Source organism: Protomyctophum bolini (assembly GCF_963924005.1).
Source record: "Protomyctophum bolini genome assembly, chromosome: 15".
NCBI classification, from domain to species: domain Eukaryota; kingdom Metazoa; phylum Chordata; class Actinopteri; order Myctophiformes; family Myctophidae; genus Protomyctophum; species Protomyctophum bolini.
Window position 1 is genome coordinate 20,298,740 of NC_137876.1, and position 21,132 is coordinate 20,319,871.

The following is a 21,132-nucleotide window of genomic DNA, read 5'->3' on the forward strand; positions in this document are numbered from 1 at the left end:
AAGTTCAACTTCCAATGAGGAAAAGTCTGAATTTTGTATAACCAAAAAGGTTGGATCGAAACTGCAAGGATGAGGTTTCTTGGATTATTTTCCATGTTTGGCCTGGCTCTAACAATTCTTCACTGAAGAGTAAGTGTGAAGGAACCACCATGGTTGTATTTTATGGGTGGGGGCCATATATCGATATTGCGATATATATATTTCTATCGTATCGTCCTCCCAATATTGTGATATTGATTAGTTAGTAGTAGTAGCTGGCTATCCATTGTTGTGGACAGACAAGTTGTGGAAAAGTTGTCAGTATTTTACTGTTTGGAGGAGTAGGATTCATACTAGCTATTACTTATTGGCCTGCAGTTTGTGACACAAGAAATCTTGTAAAATGTTGGAATAAATACATATTAAATTCTAGATGTTTTTCCTTTTATGGTTATTTCTTTAATTTCCAGTTACAGATATCGTTGATGAAATCTCTTGCAATATATAGATTGTCGCAATATATCAAATACGGTGATATTATCGTTATCGAGGGCCTAATATCGCCACAGATATCATATCGTGAGGATACCCATATCTTCCCACCCCTAGGCGATGGGCCAACTTTGTTTTATTTGACATTAATTTACACAAAATAGGCCATTAGGCCAACACCTGTAGGCTGTAGGCCTATATACCATCTATCTACCCCCCTAGCTAGGCGGGAAATAGAGATGATAGTTCAGTTGGTGATAGAAGCATGAAATTTGGTACAGATTACCTTTATATGACCATAAGCGATAATCAACCTCGGGCCACGCAAAATTCCTCCATTTTCCAAGATGGCCGCCAGTTTGCAATTTTTACCTATACGTTTTCGACTACACCAATGTGCAGGGCCTATAAAACTTAGAATTTCCCCTAATTTTGTTATAAGATATGTCCTGGAGGTATTTCTACCAAGTGAGATAAAACAATAACATTACGTTCCAATATGGCGGCATATTTTTCAAAATGGCTGCTGAGAAATTGCATAAATGTACATCTGCTCATGGTTAATCCACAGTTGGTGATACAAGCATGAAATTTGGTACAGATGACCTTTATATGACCATAATCGATAATCAACCTCGGGCCACGCAAAATTCCTCCATTTTCCAAGATGGCCGCCAGTTTGCAATTGGACATATGGCGGGAAATAGAGGTGATAGTTCAGTTGGTGATAGAAGCATGACATTTGGTACAGATGACCTTTATATGACCATAAGTGATAATCAACCTCGGGCCACGCAAAATTCCTCCATTTTCCAAGATGGCCGCCAGTTTGCAATTGGACATATGGCGGGAAATAGAGGTGATAGTTCAGTTGGTGATAGAAGCATGACATTTGGTACAGATGACCTTTATATGACCATAAGTGATAATCAACCTCGGGCCACGCAAAATTCCTCCATTTTCCAAGATGGCCGCCAGTTTGCAATTGGACATATGGCGGGAAATAGAGGTGATAGTTCAGTTGGTGATAGAAGCATGACATTTGGTACAGATGACCTTTATATGACGATAAGTGATAATCAACCTCGGGCCACGCAAAATTCCTCCATTTTCCAAGATGGCCGCCAGTTTGCAATTGGACCTATACGTTTTGGACTACACCAATGTGCGGGGCCTATAAAACTTAGAATTTCCCCTAATTTTGGTATAAGATATGTCCTGGAGGTATTTCTACCAAGTGAGATAAAACAATAACATTAGGTTCCAATATGGCGCCATATTTTTCAATATGGCTGCTGAGAAATTGCATAAATGTACATCTGCTCATGGTTAATCCACAGTTTGTGATACAAGCATAAAATTTGGCACAGATTACCATTATACCACCCTAATTGATAATCAACATTAGGCAACGCATTTTTCAAGATGGCCGCCAGTTTGCAATTGGACCTATACGTTTTTCAATATGGCTGCCGAAAATTTGCAGAAATATAGGCCTATATGGTTATTCCACATGAACTTGTAACACATGTATTTGTAAATTACCATACACAGAATCCATCTATCCAATCTATCAAATCTTGCAATCTATCCATCCAATCTATCATCCCCATTCCCGCCTAGCTAATAGTTCAAAACGTACTATTTACAGTTGCAGCCATTTTTAAAACTGGCGGGCCACCTTGAAGAAACTGGAATTCTGCGTGGCCCGAGGTTGATTATCGATTAGGGACATATTAAGGACATCTGTGCCAAAATTCATGCTTGTATCGCCAACTGTGGATTAACCATGAGCAGATGTACATTTATGCAATTTCTGGCGGCCATCTTGGAAAATGGAGGAATTTGCGTGGCCCGAGGTTGATTATCACTTATGGTCATATAAAGGTCATCTGTACCAAATTTCATGCTTGTATCACCAACTGAACTATCACCTCTATTCCCGCCTAGCTGTCCAATTGCAAACTGGCGGCCATCTTGGAAAATGGAGGAATTTTGCGTGGCCCGAGGTTGATTATCACTTATGGTCATATAAAGGTCATCTGTACCAAATTTCATGCTTGTATCACCAACTGAACTATCACCTCTATTCCCGCCTAGCTGTCCAATTGCAAACTGGCGGCCATCTTGGAAAATGGAGGAATTTTGCGTGGCCCGAGGTTGATTATCACTTATGGTCATATAAAGGTCATCTGTACCAAATTTCATGCTTGTATCGCCAACTGTGGATTAACCATGAGCAGATGTACATTTATGCAATTTCTGGCGGCCATCTTGGAAAATGGAGGAATTTTGCGTGGCCCGAGGTTGATTATCGATTATGGTCATATAAAGGTCATCTGTACCAAATGTCATGCTTGCATCACCAACTGAACTATCATCCCCATTCCCGCCTAGCTAATAGTCCAAAACGTACTATTTACAGTTGCAGCCATTTTTAAAACTGGCGGGCCACCTTGAAAAATTTTGAATTCTGCGTGGCCCGAGGTTGATTATCGATTAGGGACATATGAAGGACATCTGTGCCAAATTTCATGCTTCTATCACCAACTGAACTATCGTGCATTGAAAACAGCTATTTCCCGCCTAGCTACCCGACATGTCCCGGGCCGTGTACAGTAGTTTATTATAGCTTATTAGTTAAGGCTTTAACAGATCTATGTTATTGATGGAATTAGCTGATTGGATGACATGCAGTAGAGTATAGGCCCTGTCCAATCGTCAATTACTGCTCATGACGGCCGGGCTATGCGCGCAGTGCGTATGCGTTTACTGCGCGCGTACAGACACAGTGCGTTTGGATAGGACCATATCTCAATGATATAGCAGCTGGCTACCAGACGCACGGATACCGCGGGGCGCGGATACGCGTGCTCTAAAAATAGGATCGGTTCTATTTTCTTACGTGCGTATGCGCCCCCATGCGCGCCTATATATACTCCCGGAAGGTCCCGCACAAATCTGCCGCGCGCGGCGCGGCGCGGCGCGCCATGACAGATCTGGTGTAGCCCGACACACACACACACACACGCACGCACGCACGCACGCACGCACGCAGCACACACACACACACACACACACACACACACACACACACACACACACGATGTGTGTGTTATAATAATGACAGGTTCACAGGCCAATGATGACAGCAAACCAGAGTTAAGCCCCGCCCAATTACAAACGTCCTATCCCAGTGACGTGCGGAGTTCCAGTAAATCCTTTTCAAACGGGATTCTGGTGTATGACTGAATCCTCAGATTCCTCACTGCTCAACAGAGCGTAATTACGATTTTATAGGATATGAATAACCAGTCCGAGGTTTAATGGCGTCCCCATTCTCCCAAGTCAGTAACAATTTACTATTATTTATTTACATGTAGCCTATATTTCATTCATATGATTTCATTTTAGGAATCAATCACAAAGGTCTGGTGACTGCATTTGCGGTTTGCTTTGCAAATGTAAATGTTTTCCCTCCCTCAAAATGGTGAAAAGTGAAAACCCATTTGTAAAAGCCAATGTAATATAATATAATCTCTACCACAGCTTCCATTGTTCCATATTGTTATGACTCGAAACGCAAGTGAATATTAATTTTAAGTTTTTCATTTATGACATTTCCCAGTTTACGAGATGTGCGTGAACGCCACCTCAGTGAAGTAGAGCGGATCTAACTTGTCAACACCGGAGAACCGCGCCAATCAGCCCGTCCCGTCAACACCACACACACACACACACACACACACACACACACACACACACACACACACACACACACACACACACACACACACACACACACACACACACACACACACACACACACACACACACACCATGGCCGGAAATGAGCTCATTTAGCCTTCAAAATATTTTTTTGTCTGACTACAATGCATGGGCCTATGGCTGTAATTTGACAAATAAAAATTATTATAAATGAAATGCCGGTACAATCTATAGGCTATACAGTAGAGTACAGAACACCCCTCGATCCGGCGACCTATTGGGACCTTTAGACTTAATAATAAACGGATCTCTATGAGTGCTTTCTTGACCTACAAATGATGACTCGGTCAGAATACAGTGTTTGCTGTTTCCCATTCTGGGTAGTAAGATACTATAAGACTCGCCCCAAAACACACTCACCCACATTTTTTGCGCGTACCGCTCGGCCCCAGCGGTTCTTGTATTCTTGTATTTGTCTATACCTGGTGTGAGGTGTCGACCATTCAGAGGTCGCCCGATTAGACTCAGGGCAAGCGTGATTTGGGGGCGAGCGTTCTTGTATTCGCGGGTAGCAGGGCCCTAATTAGCCTATTGCAGGGGCCCTTGCGCTGTGAATCTGAATAAGCTATACAAAAAAAGAAGAAAAAAGTTTTAAAAACGCAAAAGGTAAATAAATGCCTTGTTAAAAAGAATGGTTCCATTTGTATAGTCCCCTTGTTAAAGTGTCAACGGACTTTAAGTGCTTTCAACTTGCCTAAAAGAATATAGTGAGTGAGTGTCTACCCAGTGCCCCTCCAGTGCCTCCCCAGACAGTGCCCCCCCCCCCCCCCAGTGCCTCCCCAGTGCAAGCCTAAAGATCCACAAAAATGTGGAACGCCCTACCAACAGCCATTAAGAAATGTGAATCCCTAGACTCCTTTAAAACCACTCTCCAAGAGCACAAGTACGGGTGGCTCAGCCACCCGTACTTGTGCTCTACGAAAGTAGCCGTTCGAAAGTAGCCGTTCGCAGTTTGTAAAAAAAAAAAAAGTAAATCAATCAATCAATTCAACTCAATGCCTTTATATATTGGCTAATAATGTGAAAATATGAACAGGTTTGATGATTATAAATAGGCCTAATTGTTGACATAAGTTAACATGAGTTTTATTTTGAAGCGCATGGGCGGAAGTGTTGATTTGTCTTTCCACAACGTGACTGACACAGTGGAAGTGATCCAACAGAGAAAGAGAAGAAGAAGAGTCGACCCCGGCGGGCTACACTTTACTATTGTAACAAAACGCGGATTATATCGCTACTTCTTCGCCACATAACTGGGTAAAGAGCGTTTCTAACTAGTCGAACAGCTTCTCCGTTTGTTCAACCAGTCGATTTAACAATCCACGCAGTTTAATTTCAATTAAAGTCTCCGAAACGAAACGGACCTATTTATTTATTTTTCTGACTCATGTCAAAACGGGACTTGAGAGTAGGAGAGAGAGGGAGAGAGAGAGAGAGAGAGAGAGAGGAGCACGTTTCCATGCGTGGATCAGATTAGAAGAGTAGTTGTTCAGTCCAACAGACAAAAGAGCAAACCAAACAGACCTTTTTTTGTCTTTTATATAACTTTGGATCTGTTGTTTAATTGGCTTTTCATTTCAGACGATACTCCAATTTGTGAATAACATTTTATTGGGTTTTAATTTAGTTACACACAAGGGCGATGCATTGGTATTATGATTATGATTATTGATCTCTCGTCAACTATATCAGCTTTTGATCGAAGCAGTTTTTGATAATGACGGTTAATTGACTTTGTCCCCCACCCTCCTGTTCTTGAAGGACTTGTTTTCTAGAGAGAAGACTTGAACCCGGACGAGAAATAATAAATAAACATAAATAAATAAAGGAATACACAGAGAGAGAGATGCCTCTTCTACACAGAAAACCCTTCGTCCGACAGAAACCTCCAGCTGACCTCAGACCAGAGGAAGAGGTCTTCCTCTGCAAGATAACCCACGAGATCTTCAGAACATACGAGTGAGTTTTCATTTAATTTGATTTGAATGCAGTTCAATTAATTATTCAATTAACCAACTGACTAATCTAAAACTATAGAGACTGAGGGTATGTTACACATGGACCAAATGGACCCTGCCTGGCTGCATGGTTACATTTTTGTTACATTATATTAGTGCACCCTTTCAGAGTTAGAAGAAATGTAGGCTGGATTTCACTGTTTTTGATAGTTGGTTTATTTAATATTTCCATTTAAGCAACACAGAAGTGATCAATATGTTAATACAAATATTGTTAAAACATGACTGACAACTACAGATTTGAAGATATGGGTGTAACTGACAGACAAAAACAAAACATGATATGAAAGGTAAATAATGTATAATCTATAGTAGTTGATGATTGTAATTATTGAAATTTACGTAATGTATTGTGGACTGAATGAACCACAACATGAACTTTTGTCTAAACTCCAATGTTAATACACACTTTACATAAAACAAAGACGTAATTTCAACCCAAAAGTCGACACATTTCGATTGAAATCACGTCATTTTTGTTCGTGGGACTATACGAACATAAGAAATAGTAGTTTAAGAGTTTTAACTCAAAGAGCTAACCCAAGTTAGCAGTCACGGCTAACGTTATTATAATGTACACAGTGTGTGTTCTACTGTCTTTAGTAAGTTAGCAGCTGGCTGGTCGACTTAGCCTAGTTGTGTATTTGTGTTTTAAGTTAACTAAACTTAAGTTAACGGCCACACATGTCGTGAAGAAACGAGCATAATGTGACGAACGAGGTCAGTTTTGGGTTAGCCCAAGGAGCTAAAGTTAAGCCGTTTGTTGTTGTTCGAGGTATAGGGTTAGCCGCTACTACTACTGAATCAGCTGTTACGCCGAGGCGGGTAAACCGTTGAATTCTGTGACTTAGCCGCGCGGCGGCTCACACACGGGCGCTTTGAAATGAACAAAACAACGGTGAACTTAACGTCAGATCAGATGTGATAACGTCGCTTGATTAGGTTTTGGATAAATGTTTCATAATGTAACGTGGTGGATGTTGTAGAAATCTGTCCCCTGCATTTCGGTAGGTCACCAGTTTGGGTGTAACATGCCGGTTAGCTTCAGCGAAGCGGTAAAGTCCGATGTATACTATAGTTGCGTGTCGGTGTCGCGCAGCGGAAACGGCCCATCTACAGGCGGCACTGCACAACGCATTGACTGTTAATGTTATTATGGATCCCACCTCAGTTCTGGGAAAGCCCCGCTGTGATTGGCCAGTAGTCACTGTGATTGACAGTTCTTGTTTTTTGCAACTTTGAGGACGGGTATTCAGTGAAGTGTTTTGAGTTTTTTGTTTTTCTGAGGGGGATGGATGTAATAGCACTTACTTGATTTTCTGCTCTTTGGGTAGCATGAATAATTTTTCATGAACTTCTTCCAAGATGTGGTAAATGGTGCATTTATATAGAGCCTTTATCCAAGACGCTTTACATAGATTGCGTATTACATTCACCCATTCACACACGCATTCATACACCGATGGTGGCGGAAATCATGTAAGGCACCAACCAGCACATCAGGAGCAATTAGGGGTTCAGTGTCTTGCTCAAGGACACTTCAACACTAACTCTTGGGGAGCCCGGGTTCGAACTGGCAACCTTGTGGTTACCATCCAGCCACCGCCGATGTGCTTTTTCCCCATAGAGCTATAAAGGATAGAGACCGAACCGGAGTGTTAGCCCCGCCTCCCCGATATTAATTTCAGTGGAAGTTGCTCAGTGGCGTTTTGAAGCACCCGGAAGTATAACTCAATGGCTCGAATGAGCGGAAGTTTATCCTAGCCTGAGGTCCGGGCTTACGCACGTGACGTCATGAACGTCCGTCCACCTCCATTAAAGTGCTGCGATTCCTCATTTCGCCAGTAGGTAGTGGCATCTTCAACGTTGGATAGCCTTACTGGGGGCTTGTTTCCCCCCCCCCCCCTAGGGATGGGTATCGTTAGGATTTTTTCGAGTCCGGTACCGATTCCGGTTCTGCTTATCGATTCCGGTTCTTAACGGTTCCCTATTTCGGTTCCAAAATGATATAAAAGAGGTCAAATGTTTAACAAAGAAGCTCAATGTCAGGTAATGTGTATGTTAGTGCTGTCAGGCAATTAATCGCAAAACCTTTTTTGGTCTAAATTCAATGATGAACTGAAAGAAAACGCTGTATTGTAGAGATGCTCTGATCAGGTTTGACAACATTAATGTTACTTTTTTTATTTACCTTTTTTCCACATGACGTATGAACCCTAAGTGCAATGTGCATTTTTTTATGGCTTGCCCATTTTCTCTCTTTTGAATAATTCTGTGCAATTAGCACATTCAACACAAACAACTGTTTCCATAAAACAAACTAACATAGGCTACTTCTCTATAAGCAGAATCATGAATAGGCCTATTTAATTTATACAAAAGGAGAAGAGAGAGAGCAATGTGTTTGTGGCTCAAACTTTGTCTAATATTGTTTTAGAGCAGTGGTTCTCAAACATTTTCATGCCAAGAGCAAAGGACCCCCAATATTTTTTCAATCTACAAAAATAATCCCCAAATCGCTTATAAATTAAATTAAATTAAATTACTTACTAATCGCTTATTTGGCAACACTGGCCAGAAACGACCAGTGATGCTTCTTTTTGTCTTATTTTGTATAGACCTAGGTGGCTTGTTTCTGCCATAGAGTTATACTGGCAACACCTGGCTACTAGCTAGCTGGTGCTGCTGCTCTCTCGTCTCTGTGTGTACTGTCAGTCCCAGCTCCGTGACTGGGAGATGGGACTGTCGATAGTCTGGATAGAACTTTCTGTTACAGTTAAATCAATATAAAAGTACCACACAACTGAAAAGTATTGCGACTGTGACGGCGATCATGTTTGGACATCTATGGACAGCTATTTTTCGTGGCACATTATGTTTAATCACAACGACGTCACGTTTACTTTAGCTCCTCAATGTTTGGGTCGGGACATGTATGTGTCTACGTGCGCTCCAGTCTTAAGCATTAACATTTCAATGGCCGAGGATCGTTAAGAGTCTATTGTTCCGTGTTGTTGTTATTAGACGTGTGACAACGCAACAATAGGAAGCGATTACCACGGTCCATTCTGTTGCTGGCTCTCCGAGTAAAATGATCTGATTATAATCAGCTGTTTTATGTGCGTGCGTGCAGGGTGTCACCCAGGAACCGATAGAGAGAACCGAAATTGAATTATTGTAATGGGTACCCGGTGCTCGAGCATGTTCGGTTCGGTACCGGATTGGTCCCGAGGTTCGGGACCCACCCCTACCCCCCCCCCCCCCCTTGAGTTCTGCCTCGACAGACCTTTTCCAGCTGTTTCTGGATCTTCCTGCTTTTCGTTTCCCCCCAAGGGTTCCAGGTTAAGGCCTGCTTGGTTGTGTTGGAGGGTAGTTTCTTCAATCCCCTGTTACTCATATGGGACCAATATAGGGTATGCGCATGACGTCATCATCATTCCCGGAAGTTATGCTGGAACACCTATTGAGTGGCAAAAAAAAAAAGCTTTCTTGCCTTTCTGGACATACATACAAACAGAAAAGTCCTATCTGATTGAATTAAACAACGTTAAACTCACTTTGCCACTCACTTTATGCATGTGCATACGCCCTATTATATTGTCGTCATGGTTGCAGCAGCAATATCTAAACTTCAGGACTCCTAAAGACTAGTTGGACGTCGTGTGTGTTCTCTAATGTCTCGCTGCAGTGAGTTCTTCGAGAGGACCATCCTGTGCAACAGTCTGGTGTGGAGCTGTTCCCTGACCGGGCGGCCCGGCCTGACCTACCTGGAGGCCGTCGACAGTGAGAAGCGAGCCCGGCAGAACCTCCAGAGCTTCCCCCCGGCGCTGGTGCTCCCCCTGCTCCACCTGGCGGCGCTGACGCAGCGCTGCCGCCTCAGCGAGCTCTGCGAGGACGTGTACGACTTCGCTCGCCAGAGGTTCTTCCCCGGGGAGACGGTGGATGTGTCGGTACGCAATGGAGCCAGGTACAGAGACTAGAGTGTTTGTGTGAGTGAATGTAACATAAGGGGTGCATTTGTGGCCTGGGCGAGTCCAGGCACCTAGGCTGGTAATCAAGCCTGACAGCTGTGTTGCGGGTTCGAGTCCCGATCCCGACCACCTTTTGCTGCCTGTCTTTCCCCCCCATCTCTCTCCCCCTTTCCTGTCAAGCTATTGTTAATCTATCAAAGTAAAAAAAAAAAATATATATATATATATAAAAAAAGGGGTGCATGTGTGTGCAGTTGATGAATTACGATTCTGTCCCTATCGATATACGTAACTCGAACGGTGCTGAAGCGGACTTCGCTTCGTTCGCTCGCTCGCCTGAGCTCTCTCATGGCTCAAGTGAGCTTTAGATGGCGCGATCACTTTCTTTTAGGCATAACTACTTCCTAACTTGATATTAGGGTCTGTAGTCACTCACTAGTCACTGCTCACTACTAGTGCTGCATGATTCTTGCTCAAATGTTAATCTAGATTTTCCCCCACAATAATTGAGATCACGATTCTCACATAATTCTCATTTGTTCCATGAAAATATGTATTGTCTTTTAGTCTGTAGTTGCTCAACATTACTACATTCAAAATGTAGCACCTGGAGCCAACTATTGTGGCTCAAACGGCAAACAAACAAACAGCATCAATGTGCTTGACTTAAACCTCTCTTAAAGTCTCTCTTGTAGCAAAAACACAAGACTAACTCAAATTAATTGGACAGCCAACTAGTGCTGCACGTTTCTTTATTTTTGAAATGAGACAGCCTAGGTATCTGGATCTATATCGCGATGAATTGTGCAGCACTAGTTCTCACCATGGATGGCGGAGTGATGCCATACCTCGCTGCTGCATGATGGTCAACGGCAGACTGAAGACAGAGAGAAGTTAAGCGTGGTAAACCACCCTGGCTGCGTGAATTCACATCATCACGTGTCTTCTCTTCTACAGACCTGGTCTGGCCCCAAGCGCTGCTGGCTGGTGGGCGTTTTGCAGAAACCAAAACGAGGAACAGACAATCAGTGTTAATCACAGGTTCCTGTGAGGGCAGACGCTGATTGACTCTTGCAATTTCTGGTTTCTGAAAAACACCCGCACAGCACCTCTGGGCCAGACCGGTGTGAATGCACGCGACCGGGGCGATTCGATTGATCAAAATAGGCCCTACAAAATAATCAGTTGTTATTAATGCATGCAACCTATTTCAAAATAACGCCTGGGCTATATTTTTGGTAGCTTAATGTGCGGTAACTTGTAAAGTAACCCGTCATTGAAAGACTTTTCAGTGTGCGCCATCCCTGTCATTTTGAACTTAAATGTGAATGAGTCATTCTAAGTAAACCGAACGCAGCACAGATTTTATGCTGTGGAGTTACTGTACAGTGATCGTCATAATGACACGCTCCTGAAGGTGAAATCACAGGGAATCTGCAAGACACTGAAGTTTGGAATAAAAAATGGATAACTATAGTTAGTTAACACCTTTTACTGCGTTATAAATCATTATATGAAGTTACGGTCCCTGGCACTGTTTAAACTAACCTTTGAACAATTACGGCGTCTTAATTGTACCTCCATTTCATGAAAATAGTCCCATCGTTTGTTAGAGTCGAAAAATAATCAACACAGAGCAATGGAGGATGGATGTGGCTATGAAGCATCATACCAAAGCCTACACGGGTTGTCCAAGGACGCGCTGTGATTGGCCAGTCGCTGTGATTGACAGCCTAAACCTAACCTTAACCTCAGTAAAACTATACCTAAACCTCAAAAACCTAACCTTAACCTCAGTAAACTTAACTTGCCCGGGGGCGTGGTTATAAGCACAACCCGTGTTGGATTTAGTATCTCGCGGCTATGAACCCCCAGTTGACTTGCATTGAACTCAGTTTCCCAGAAGCCCTTGCAAGCCAGCGATAGGTCGATTACGTCATATAAAGCGTCGTCCTAAATATATATATTGTATAAAACAAAAGGCGGGTTTAGCGTGTTCGGCAGGGAAAGACAATGGGGAAAAAAGTTGGGTTTAGCAGGTTCCACAGTGAAACGGTTTTAATGGATGTAATTTGTATTTATCGGGAAGAATGTAAGCTACTGTCCGACCATAAATGCGGCCATCGCTTAATTGGCATTCTAAGCACATGCTTCAATGTTAAAACAGGAGATTGTTGACAAAAGTCCAAGGCAACCTCATCCATGGTAGGAAAATGTGATTCTAACGCGGGAATGGCTGCAAGTTGTCATGTCTTTTACAGATGTGTGTGTGTGTGTTTAGTTAAAGGTGTGTGTGTTTGTTTCCAGATGTCTATGTGAGATCCTGGAAGTTCAGTCTCCGTCGTCGTGCTGTAACGGCCAGCCCAAATCGACACCCGTTTCCAACGGCAACAGTAAAAAACCAGCCGAGGGAGACACCATCGTCATCAGCGACAGCGACGATGAAGATGCTGCACCCAAACCACAGGTCAACGGGTCAGTAGCACCGCCACTTAATGTACAGTACATGTTACAGTACAAGGGAGAAGTACATGTCCCCCCCCCCTGGCCCTCGGCCGCCGGGACCAAACGCGTCATCGGCGTTTTTTGTTTTTAGTTTAGTTTAGTTTTCCCCAACTGGGACTGCCTGCGCACTTTCCCCGTTTCGGCACGCCGGCGCTGATTGTGAATTAAAATAAGAGAACACTTCTATTGGAGAAAATGAGAAATAAATAGATTGAAAATATTTACAGCATTCATTATTTTCATTTTCAGACCAAAATGTATACGCTTCTTGTTTATGCCCAAAATGACTGGCTGGCTATCCACAGGTTTTGTGGCATTTGTACTAGAAATATTTGTCCATAAATGTCAAATGTTCAACTCATGTATACTTAACCTTATTTCAGATAATTGTCCTAAGCATACTTTTTATTATTTTTTCTTTGTAAAGCCAATTTAACATTGAGGTTTCTAACTTCCCACTCGGGCTAATGGAAGATGTTGGTTTGGTGTTTGTGTGACAGGGTGAAGAGGAAGTCTCTGACCCCTGGTGTGTTCAAGTACAAGGTGAAGCTCGTCAAGGCCGAGGACAGCCCTCCATTTATCACCAAGGCCAACCAGATCAAGTAAGAGTTCTTAAAGGCCTTTATTTCTTTGTTCAAATAAGTGTTAAATGGCTCTATAGTCTGATAGTAATCATTGCTATATACCGTACTATAGGTAATAGAATGTTCAGTAACAGGGCTCTTCCCTTATGCTAAATGCTGCTAAATGCTTTATCTCTTCATCTAGTAAACAGAAAAGGCATTTTCAGGATTAGGGATGGAGTTCGGTAATTTATATTGATAACCTTATCGCTCAGGCTTATCGAGCCGGGTTCTTATCGAGCCCACTTCTACTATGTTGTGGAAAGATGGGAGACGACAAATTCTGAATAGAACCAGTATATTGAAGAAACTGTTAACTCAAACCTGTTTAAAAGCGTAATTCTGTTTACCAGGGCAGCGCTGGTTAATTGGCAGGTATCGATACACTTTTAGACAGACATGTTTGTGCCAGCGTGGGTGATTAGATGTATTTGTCATGATTGTTTAAACATGACGCCATGGGCCGCTATGCTCAGGCTTGATAAGACCAAAGCTTATTTATTGATACCGGGTACTCGATAAGCTTGTTATCAGGTTTTTCCGGGTATCTGGTTTCGAGCTCCATCCCTTGTCAGGATATCAATTTTATCCAGTCAGGAGAGAGAACTCCTAACAGGATAAGAAACAAGGAACTGGAACACTATAAAATTGAAGCTGTGTGTAGAGTTCACTCTCTCCTTTTGGATGAAAATTGCTATTCTGACCGAAAAGGTATTTTCTGTTTACTGAAGAGACGGCGAGACCCTAGTTACCGAAAAACACTTTATAGCAATGAATACTATCAGAATATAGAGCTTTAATCTTTTTAATTTAATAGACCTTTTTTCCCCTCTCACTCCAAAAACACACCAAACACCACCTTAAAGCATGGTCTTCTATTGGGTGTGCACCAAAATACTAGTAACATTTAACTACATCTCCCATAATGCAACAGTACTTATTTGTCGAACATTGACTCGGGCTGGTTTCACACCATTAAGCAAACTCACAATTAAATACTCATTTGAATTACATTTCTGATAACAAATGACACATTTTTGTCGCTCTGTAGAGCTTTGTATTTTTGTTATTCTACTTCTTGTACGATTGTGCTCATTGTTTTTTCTTTTTCTTTTTCATTGCAGTCGTAAGAAGAACGGCCTGTCGAGGGAGAGACTGAAGCTGTTGTTAAAACAATACTGTGAGCCGCACAATGGATTCATACGACTTAAGGTATGTACTGTACTGTACACTACAGCCATAACGACATGGAATGAAGTTCTCTGTCTTTCTGTGGTTTGGATATCATAGACAGAGTTCTCGGGCATGACGTCTCTTCACTTGGCCTTCTTTAAAGCTCTGGTTTCTTAAAGTGGGGACCGGGGACCCCCAGGGGTCCAGGGGGTCCCCAGTAAAAGGAGGAACAGTTTAAGCTTGCACGCTTATTACTAGTTTTTGGGAGGTTAGTTTGCCTCTTCTCACATCTGCGGAAGGTAAACAACACATCGCCCGTCCACCACAGCCTATACTGAAGCGACTGTGTGTGTGTGCTCGGGGGCTGCACTTCCTGGTTGCAGACAAGGTTAATTAAAAGGGATAGTTCAGATTTGTTTAACTTAAGTTGTATGAAATACTTGCCATTAATATAGTGGTTGCAACTGTGTTAATTGATTGCCAGAGTCCTGTGGTGGGAGTTCTGCTCTGGTTTTGGTGAAATATCAAGTAGTTCCGGTCATTTTGTGGGGGGTACTGGGGGCCACGCAGTAAAAGTAAATTAATCAACAAAACTAACGTAATTTGTATTGTTGACCTATTTCTAAAATATTAGTGCAACTTTCGTTCTTTTTTTACCCCCCTAACACACAGAACTATGTTTTTTGTGTCCATATCACTACGCCCAAGAAATAGTTCCATGTGATGGAGGGGTCAAAGTTGAACGAAAGTCGCGCTAATATTTTAGAAATAGGTCAACAATACAAATTACGTTCGTTTTGTGGATTAATTTACTTTTACTGCGTGGCCCCAGTGCCCCCCACAAAATGACCGGAACTACTTACAGTACCGGTAATACAGTTGCAACTACTATATTAATGTATTTCATATAACTTAAGTTCAAAATATCTGAACTATCCCTTTTAAGGTTAAATAAGGTTAGGAAGCGAAGACCGTACGGTGGACTCCATGTTGCTCCCTGGAAGGAAAGAAACATGCGCAATGGGCTATATGCAGCCAACACTTCCGCGTTCAGCTTCCATGGTCTCAATTGCGCATGTTTCTTTCCATCCAGGGAGCAACGTGGAGTCCACCGTTCGGTCTTCGCTTCCTAACCTTATTTAATTAACCTTGGTTGCAGAGGACCTCTTCTACTTTGGTATTTTGCGCATTTAACTGGAACTGGCCACACGATCCCCACCCGTGTGGTGGGATGTAACGTGTTAATAAATCTTGCCTTTATGTGCCCATAGCACATAATCTTTTCAAATTGGGGTCCTTCCTTAAATAAATGTATACCGGTATTGATTTTGCGCATGCTTGACATAAAAATGGTTGAACTAGTGCCCTGTTACCTGCCCTGATAAAGTTTCCATTGTGAGTCGAAACATGTTGGCTTTTTAAACCTTTTCTAATAAATTACCTTGATTTTATATCCACCCTCTCCTCATTTTTATATATTTTTGTGTGCTCGGATCACCGCCTTTTCTTTCATGCTCTTCTTAGTTGCTCACACTCTCACTACTGTAACCATGCTAGTCACACAACACCAGAACAATAACAGCTCCATGACATCTGTCTACTAACCACGTGTAAGCCATGTCTTTTTTGTTGTTGCAATAGCTCAACTTTCCCATAGAAATCATTGCTATAGTGTGTTTGTTCCTGAACAAACGCTCTAGCTTGCCCTTAACCTATTAGCAAGCTACCTTTTGTGATATTGTGCTCTGTTCCGTTGATTATAGAAGTACTCGTTGGACTTACATTTCACACTGAAACGGCTCTAAAAGTCACTGCTTTAGTACATAAAAGGAAGTTTTCTCTAGTTTTGTAGATTTTTGACAGTTCACCCTTTGTCGAGTCCTCTCTTCCATACCTGTTGATTAACAATGGGTGAACTGTCGCCTATAATAACATATTTATGACAATATGCCCAAGTTCGGGACGCTAATGTTGAGGTGTGTGTGTGTGTGTGTGTGTGTGTGTGTGTGTTGACAGCCGTCCACAGTGTCAAAGTTCGGTCTATCGGAGCAGACCTTCTCTCAGTTCTTTCCTGACGAGCCGCCTCACTTCCCCAGCAGTTCCCCGGGCAAGCAGCGGGGGCGCCCCCTCGCACTCACCTCACCTGTACAGGTCAGCTCTCCTTTGGGTCATGTGTTTATATCATTATTTTGATGTTTGAATAGTACAGTTAATTACTCTTCATGTGACCACTGCGCTCTGACTGTAGGTGCGCTACCCGTTCAAAACATATCAAATTAACGGTAGTCGGTCGCACACACCAAGACTTCAGTTCAAATTGTTTATTTCATATTTGAACAGGGACAAACATTTCGGCTATCCAGCCTTCATCAACCGATAAAAGGCTGGATAGCCGAAACGTTTGTCCCTGTTCAAAAATGAAATAAATATTTTGAACTGCAGTCTTGGTGTGTGCGAATGCGACCCACTACCGTTATTTTGAATAGTACAGTTCTCACGGCGTGACTGGGCTATCGATAATTAAGTCAAAGAGGTTTTGCGGATGTGTGCCACCTCTTTTTCTTTTCTTTTCTTCTTTTTCTTGCTTCAATCTTCCTCAAATTGTACCCCAGTATAGTTACTTGAGTCTAAATGTAAATACATGTAAATGTATTTAGTACAGGGTAGCTCAGTCGGTAACAAGAACACTCGGCGGATTTACCCTTTTTGCCGACTTCTCAAGACAAGTCGGCAAACCGTGGAGAATATTCGGCAGAATCTGAAGAAGAGTCGTCGCGCGGCGAATCTTCTTAAGATTCTGCCGAATATTCTCCACGTTTCGGGGCACTTTCAGCAGCTGCAGCTGCAAGTTTCTTAATGTTAGCTACTGTGCTAACGATGCTAAAGCAACACAACCAAAACAGACGCTAACACTGAGGAGCTAAAGTAAACGTGACGTTGTTGTGATTAAACATGCTTTCCTTTTCTGGCCGATCGATATAATTCAACTAAACTGCGGGAGAAACACAGATGTACAAGCCCAACGTGCCGTGCATTGCGGCGGGTAGATAACTTGTAGATCTGCTACTTCCAGCGCAGGAAGGGCGCATGCTTATGAGTGACGCTCTTTAACTATGCATTCAGCCAGCCAGTGACAGACTCACAAGAGTAACACAGAAGTTGACAGAACACACACGCACTGCAGCAGACGGAATGCACAGGCAGATCCGACAAAACTTTGCACACATCTGTGCTTTGCCTTTCATCCACGCTTCCATAGCCTTTTAAATCTTATTTCCCATCCACGGGCACAAGCAACGTGATATCAGCAGCTTCCACCCGATCTGTGGTGTTGTTGTGTTGACGAGGGAAGCTACTAGCTAGCATGGGAGCTAACGTTAGTTTCATATGTACTTTGCATCCGTTCCCCAACCCCTCACACTCGCTGGTGCGTTACACGGGCAGACACAAAGACGAATGGGAATATCATTTCTATCTATAAGGGCAAAGAGCAAAAATTGCTCTTTTGCAATGTGAAAGAAATGCCACCGAATTCTTAATTATTTTCCTTCTCTATATGGGCACACTTGTGAAAGCTGAATGCTTTTGCATGCTTTTATTGATCTGCTGTCTGATCAGCGTGCATGATCATCATGCAGTAGCTAGATGCGCGCTCCAGTGCCGAGATTTCTTCCCGTTTCGGCGACTCTTCGTCACTTTCCGTCCGAGTTCTCAGACAGAACTCGGACCGGAAAGTGACGAAGAGTCGGCGAAAGGGGAAGAAATCTCGGCAAAGATGAAGAAGAGTCGGCGACCCGAGTTCTCCAGTATTCGCTCAGTCAGTATAGAGCACTCGCCTTTCAAACCGCAAGGTCATATTTTCGATCCTGGGCACCGCCAACTCGGCATATGAGTAGCAAGGCTTGAAGTACTGGGAGTACTAGTGCATTGAAACGGGGATAGACTCCATCTCCCAGAGGTCTATAGCTCATTCAAACGGGGATAGACTCCACCTCTGAAGTGTCGCTGTTGTGGTCTCGTCGCAGGAGAAGGTGGACGAAGCGGTGCTCTCCGCCCAGGAACGAGACAAGATGAGGAGAGAGAAGGAGGACCTGCAGGAGGCCAGGCGGAAGGAGCGCGAGGACAAGGAGCGTCTGAGGGAGGAGTTCAGGAGGAGGTGTGAGGAGGAGAAGGAGAAGAGGAAGGAGGAGAAGGAGAAGATGAAGCTGGAGAAGGAGATGGTGAGATCTCTCTTTTATTGTACCATCAGTACTGTTTGTTTCTTTTTGAGTGGTGCAACCACTCCCTTACGGAGCTATGTGTGTGGGTGGCTGGCTGGCTGGCTGGGTGGGTGGCTGGCTGGCTGGGTGGGTGGCTGGCTGGATGGGTTTCTTTTTTTGGGGGGGGGGGGGGGGGGGTTTCCGCCTTTATTTGATAGCGTATAGTAAGTTGACAGGAAATGGGGAGAGAGATGGGCAATTACACCCAGCAATGGTCGTTGGGATCGGGAGTCGAACCCACAACACACTGTCAGGCATCCTAGGTGGCCGGATTAATTATATTGCAATCATTTATAGAGCGTTGCAGTCCTGCCGCATGCTTTCGCCTTTATTTTATATATTTTTATGGAGGGACAGACAATAGGCTGACAGGAAATGGGGGGAAGACATGCAGTAAAGGCCGTCGGGATCAGGAGTCGAATTGGATTACCAGCCAAGGTGCCTGGACCACTGAGCCATGGCCCATGCCATTTAAAGACCTTTTAAAGCCAACTCATGAGAATAAACACATTTTTTGGGTCCGAACGGATAATTAGAAAGATGAAAAAAGGACACTTTTTGTGTTTTTCTTGGCTTCTAGCTAAATCTGGCATATTTGTACATTATTGAATGTTCATTAATGTTGCATTGAGGTTAGCTTGGGTTCCAATCAATGCGTTCACCTATACTGCTCTATTATACACGCTGTTGAATTAATTGTCTGTGAGTAAAACATGGCAACGTGCACTTCTCCTTCAGGAGCGAGAGAAGCTGAAGGAGGAGAAGAAAAGATATGCGGAACGAATGAAGCTGTGGAACAAACCCAGAGAGGACATGGAGCTGGAAGACCTCAAGGTGATGGAAACCCCAAACATTCACAACACATTGATGTTGACACTCATTTATTTTAATATCTACCTGTGTCCAGAAGTTGCTGTCACACTGATTTTTAAAACGTCTCACCATTTCCAGGAGTTGCCCAGTCCAGTTCCTGTTCACACCCGCGTTCCACCAGAGCTGTTCGGAGACGTCCTGATGGTTCTGGAGTTCCTCGGAGCATTTGGAGAATTCTTCGACCTCAAGGACGAGTTTCCCGATGGCGTCTCACTGGGTCAGAACAACTGAACTCGTAGTTAAAATTCTGCTAGCAAGATTACAATACATACAGTGCATTGTTAATGTCAAGTCAATTAACCAATTGCGGTGCGTCATGTTTAGGGTTGGGATCCTTAGGATTTTAACGATGCCAGTTCTGTAACGATTCCATCTTAACGGTTCCCTTTTACCATTCCGTTCCAAATGGACCCTTACAGGTCTGTAACTCTGACAGTGTACAAATGGAACCATTTGTACCCTGTCACAGTTATGGTGGTCCTTGAAATAAAATAGGTTTGAGAACCACTAGTATTGCAATTGTATAGCAGATGTGAAGTCCACATACCAGCTCTGATGGTGTGATTAATAAAAACGGTTCCAAATGTGACGGAACCGATTTCCGGTTCATACCGGATCCCAACCCTAAGATGTGTTGTGATCTCGCAGATCGGTGAGTTTATAATTTTTTGGTGGAAAGTGATTTGTCGTAAAGAGGGGGAAAATTAAGGGGGTCTGGTTGGGAGTCTGGGACACTGGTCAACGAAGTATATAGGGTTAATGGAAGTTCCCCAGGTTCTGCTTCCCCTTCCTTCATGTGTTACTGTGTTCTGTTGTGCTTTCCAGAGGTCGTGGAGGAGGTTTATTCATGTGTTCTGTTGTGTCTTCCAGAGGTCGTGGAGGAGGTTTATTAATTTGTTCTGTTGTGTCTTCCAGAGGTCGTGGAGGAGGTTTATTCATTTGTTCTGTTGTCTTTTCCAGAGGTTGTGGAGGAGGTTTATTCATGTGTTCTGTTGTGTCTTTTCCAGAGGTCGTGGAGGAGGTTTATTCATGTGTTCTGTTGTGTCTTTTCCAGAGGTCGTGGAGGAGGTTTATTAATTTGTTCTGTTGTGTCTTCCAGAGGTCGTGGAGGAGGTTTATTCATTTGTTCTGTTGTCTTTTCCAGAGGTTGTGGAGGAGGTTTATTCATGTGTTCTGTTGTGTCTTTTCCAGAGGTTGTGGAGGAGGTTTATTCATGTGTTCTGTTGTGTCTTTTCCAGAGGTCGTGGAGGAGGTTTATTCATGTGTTCTGTTGTGTCATTTCCAGAGGTCGTGGAGGAGGCGTTGGTCGGTTCCCACCCGGAAGGCCCTCTGTGCGAGCTGCTGTTCTTCTTCCTGTCGGCCATCTTCCAGGCTCAGACGGAGGAACAGGAGGAGGCCCTGGCTGAAGGTTAGAGTACTATGAACGCATGTGGCTGAAGGTTAGAGTACT

General features: G+C 43.3%; 1 protein-coding gene across 1 annotated transcript in view; it reads left to right on the forward strand.

Moving 5' to 3' along the window:
• The first annotated feature begins 5,424 nt into the window (after nt 1-5,424).
• baz1a (bromodomain adjacent to zinc finger domain, 1A) overlaps nt 5,425-21,132 on the forward strand; it is a 38,881-nt gene continuing 23,173 nt past the window's right edge. The window contains exons 1-11 of the mRNA XM_080784430.1: nt 5,425-5,517; nt 6,022-6,219; nt 9,967-10,245; nt 12,557-12,724; nt 13,255-13,356; nt 14,502-14,589; nt 16,567-16,701; nt 18,576-18,770; nt 19,548-19,643; nt 19,761-19,899; nt 20,968-21,090. Coding sequence (XP_080640556.1) covers nt 6,107-6,219; nt 9,967-10,245; nt 12,557-12,724; nt 13,255-13,356; nt 14,502-14,589; nt 16,567-16,701; nt 18,576-18,770; nt 19,548-19,643; nt 19,761-19,899; nt 20,968-21,090 — 1,438 coding nt within the window. The 5' untranslated portion in view covers nt 5,425-5,517; nt 6,022-6,106. The remainder of the gene's footprint in view (nt 5,518-6,021; nt 6,220-9,966; nt 10,246-12,556; nt 12,725-13,254; nt 13,357-14,501; nt 14,590-16,566; nt 16,702-18,575; nt 18,771-19,547; nt 19,644-19,760; nt 19,900-20,967; nt 21,091-21,132) is intronic.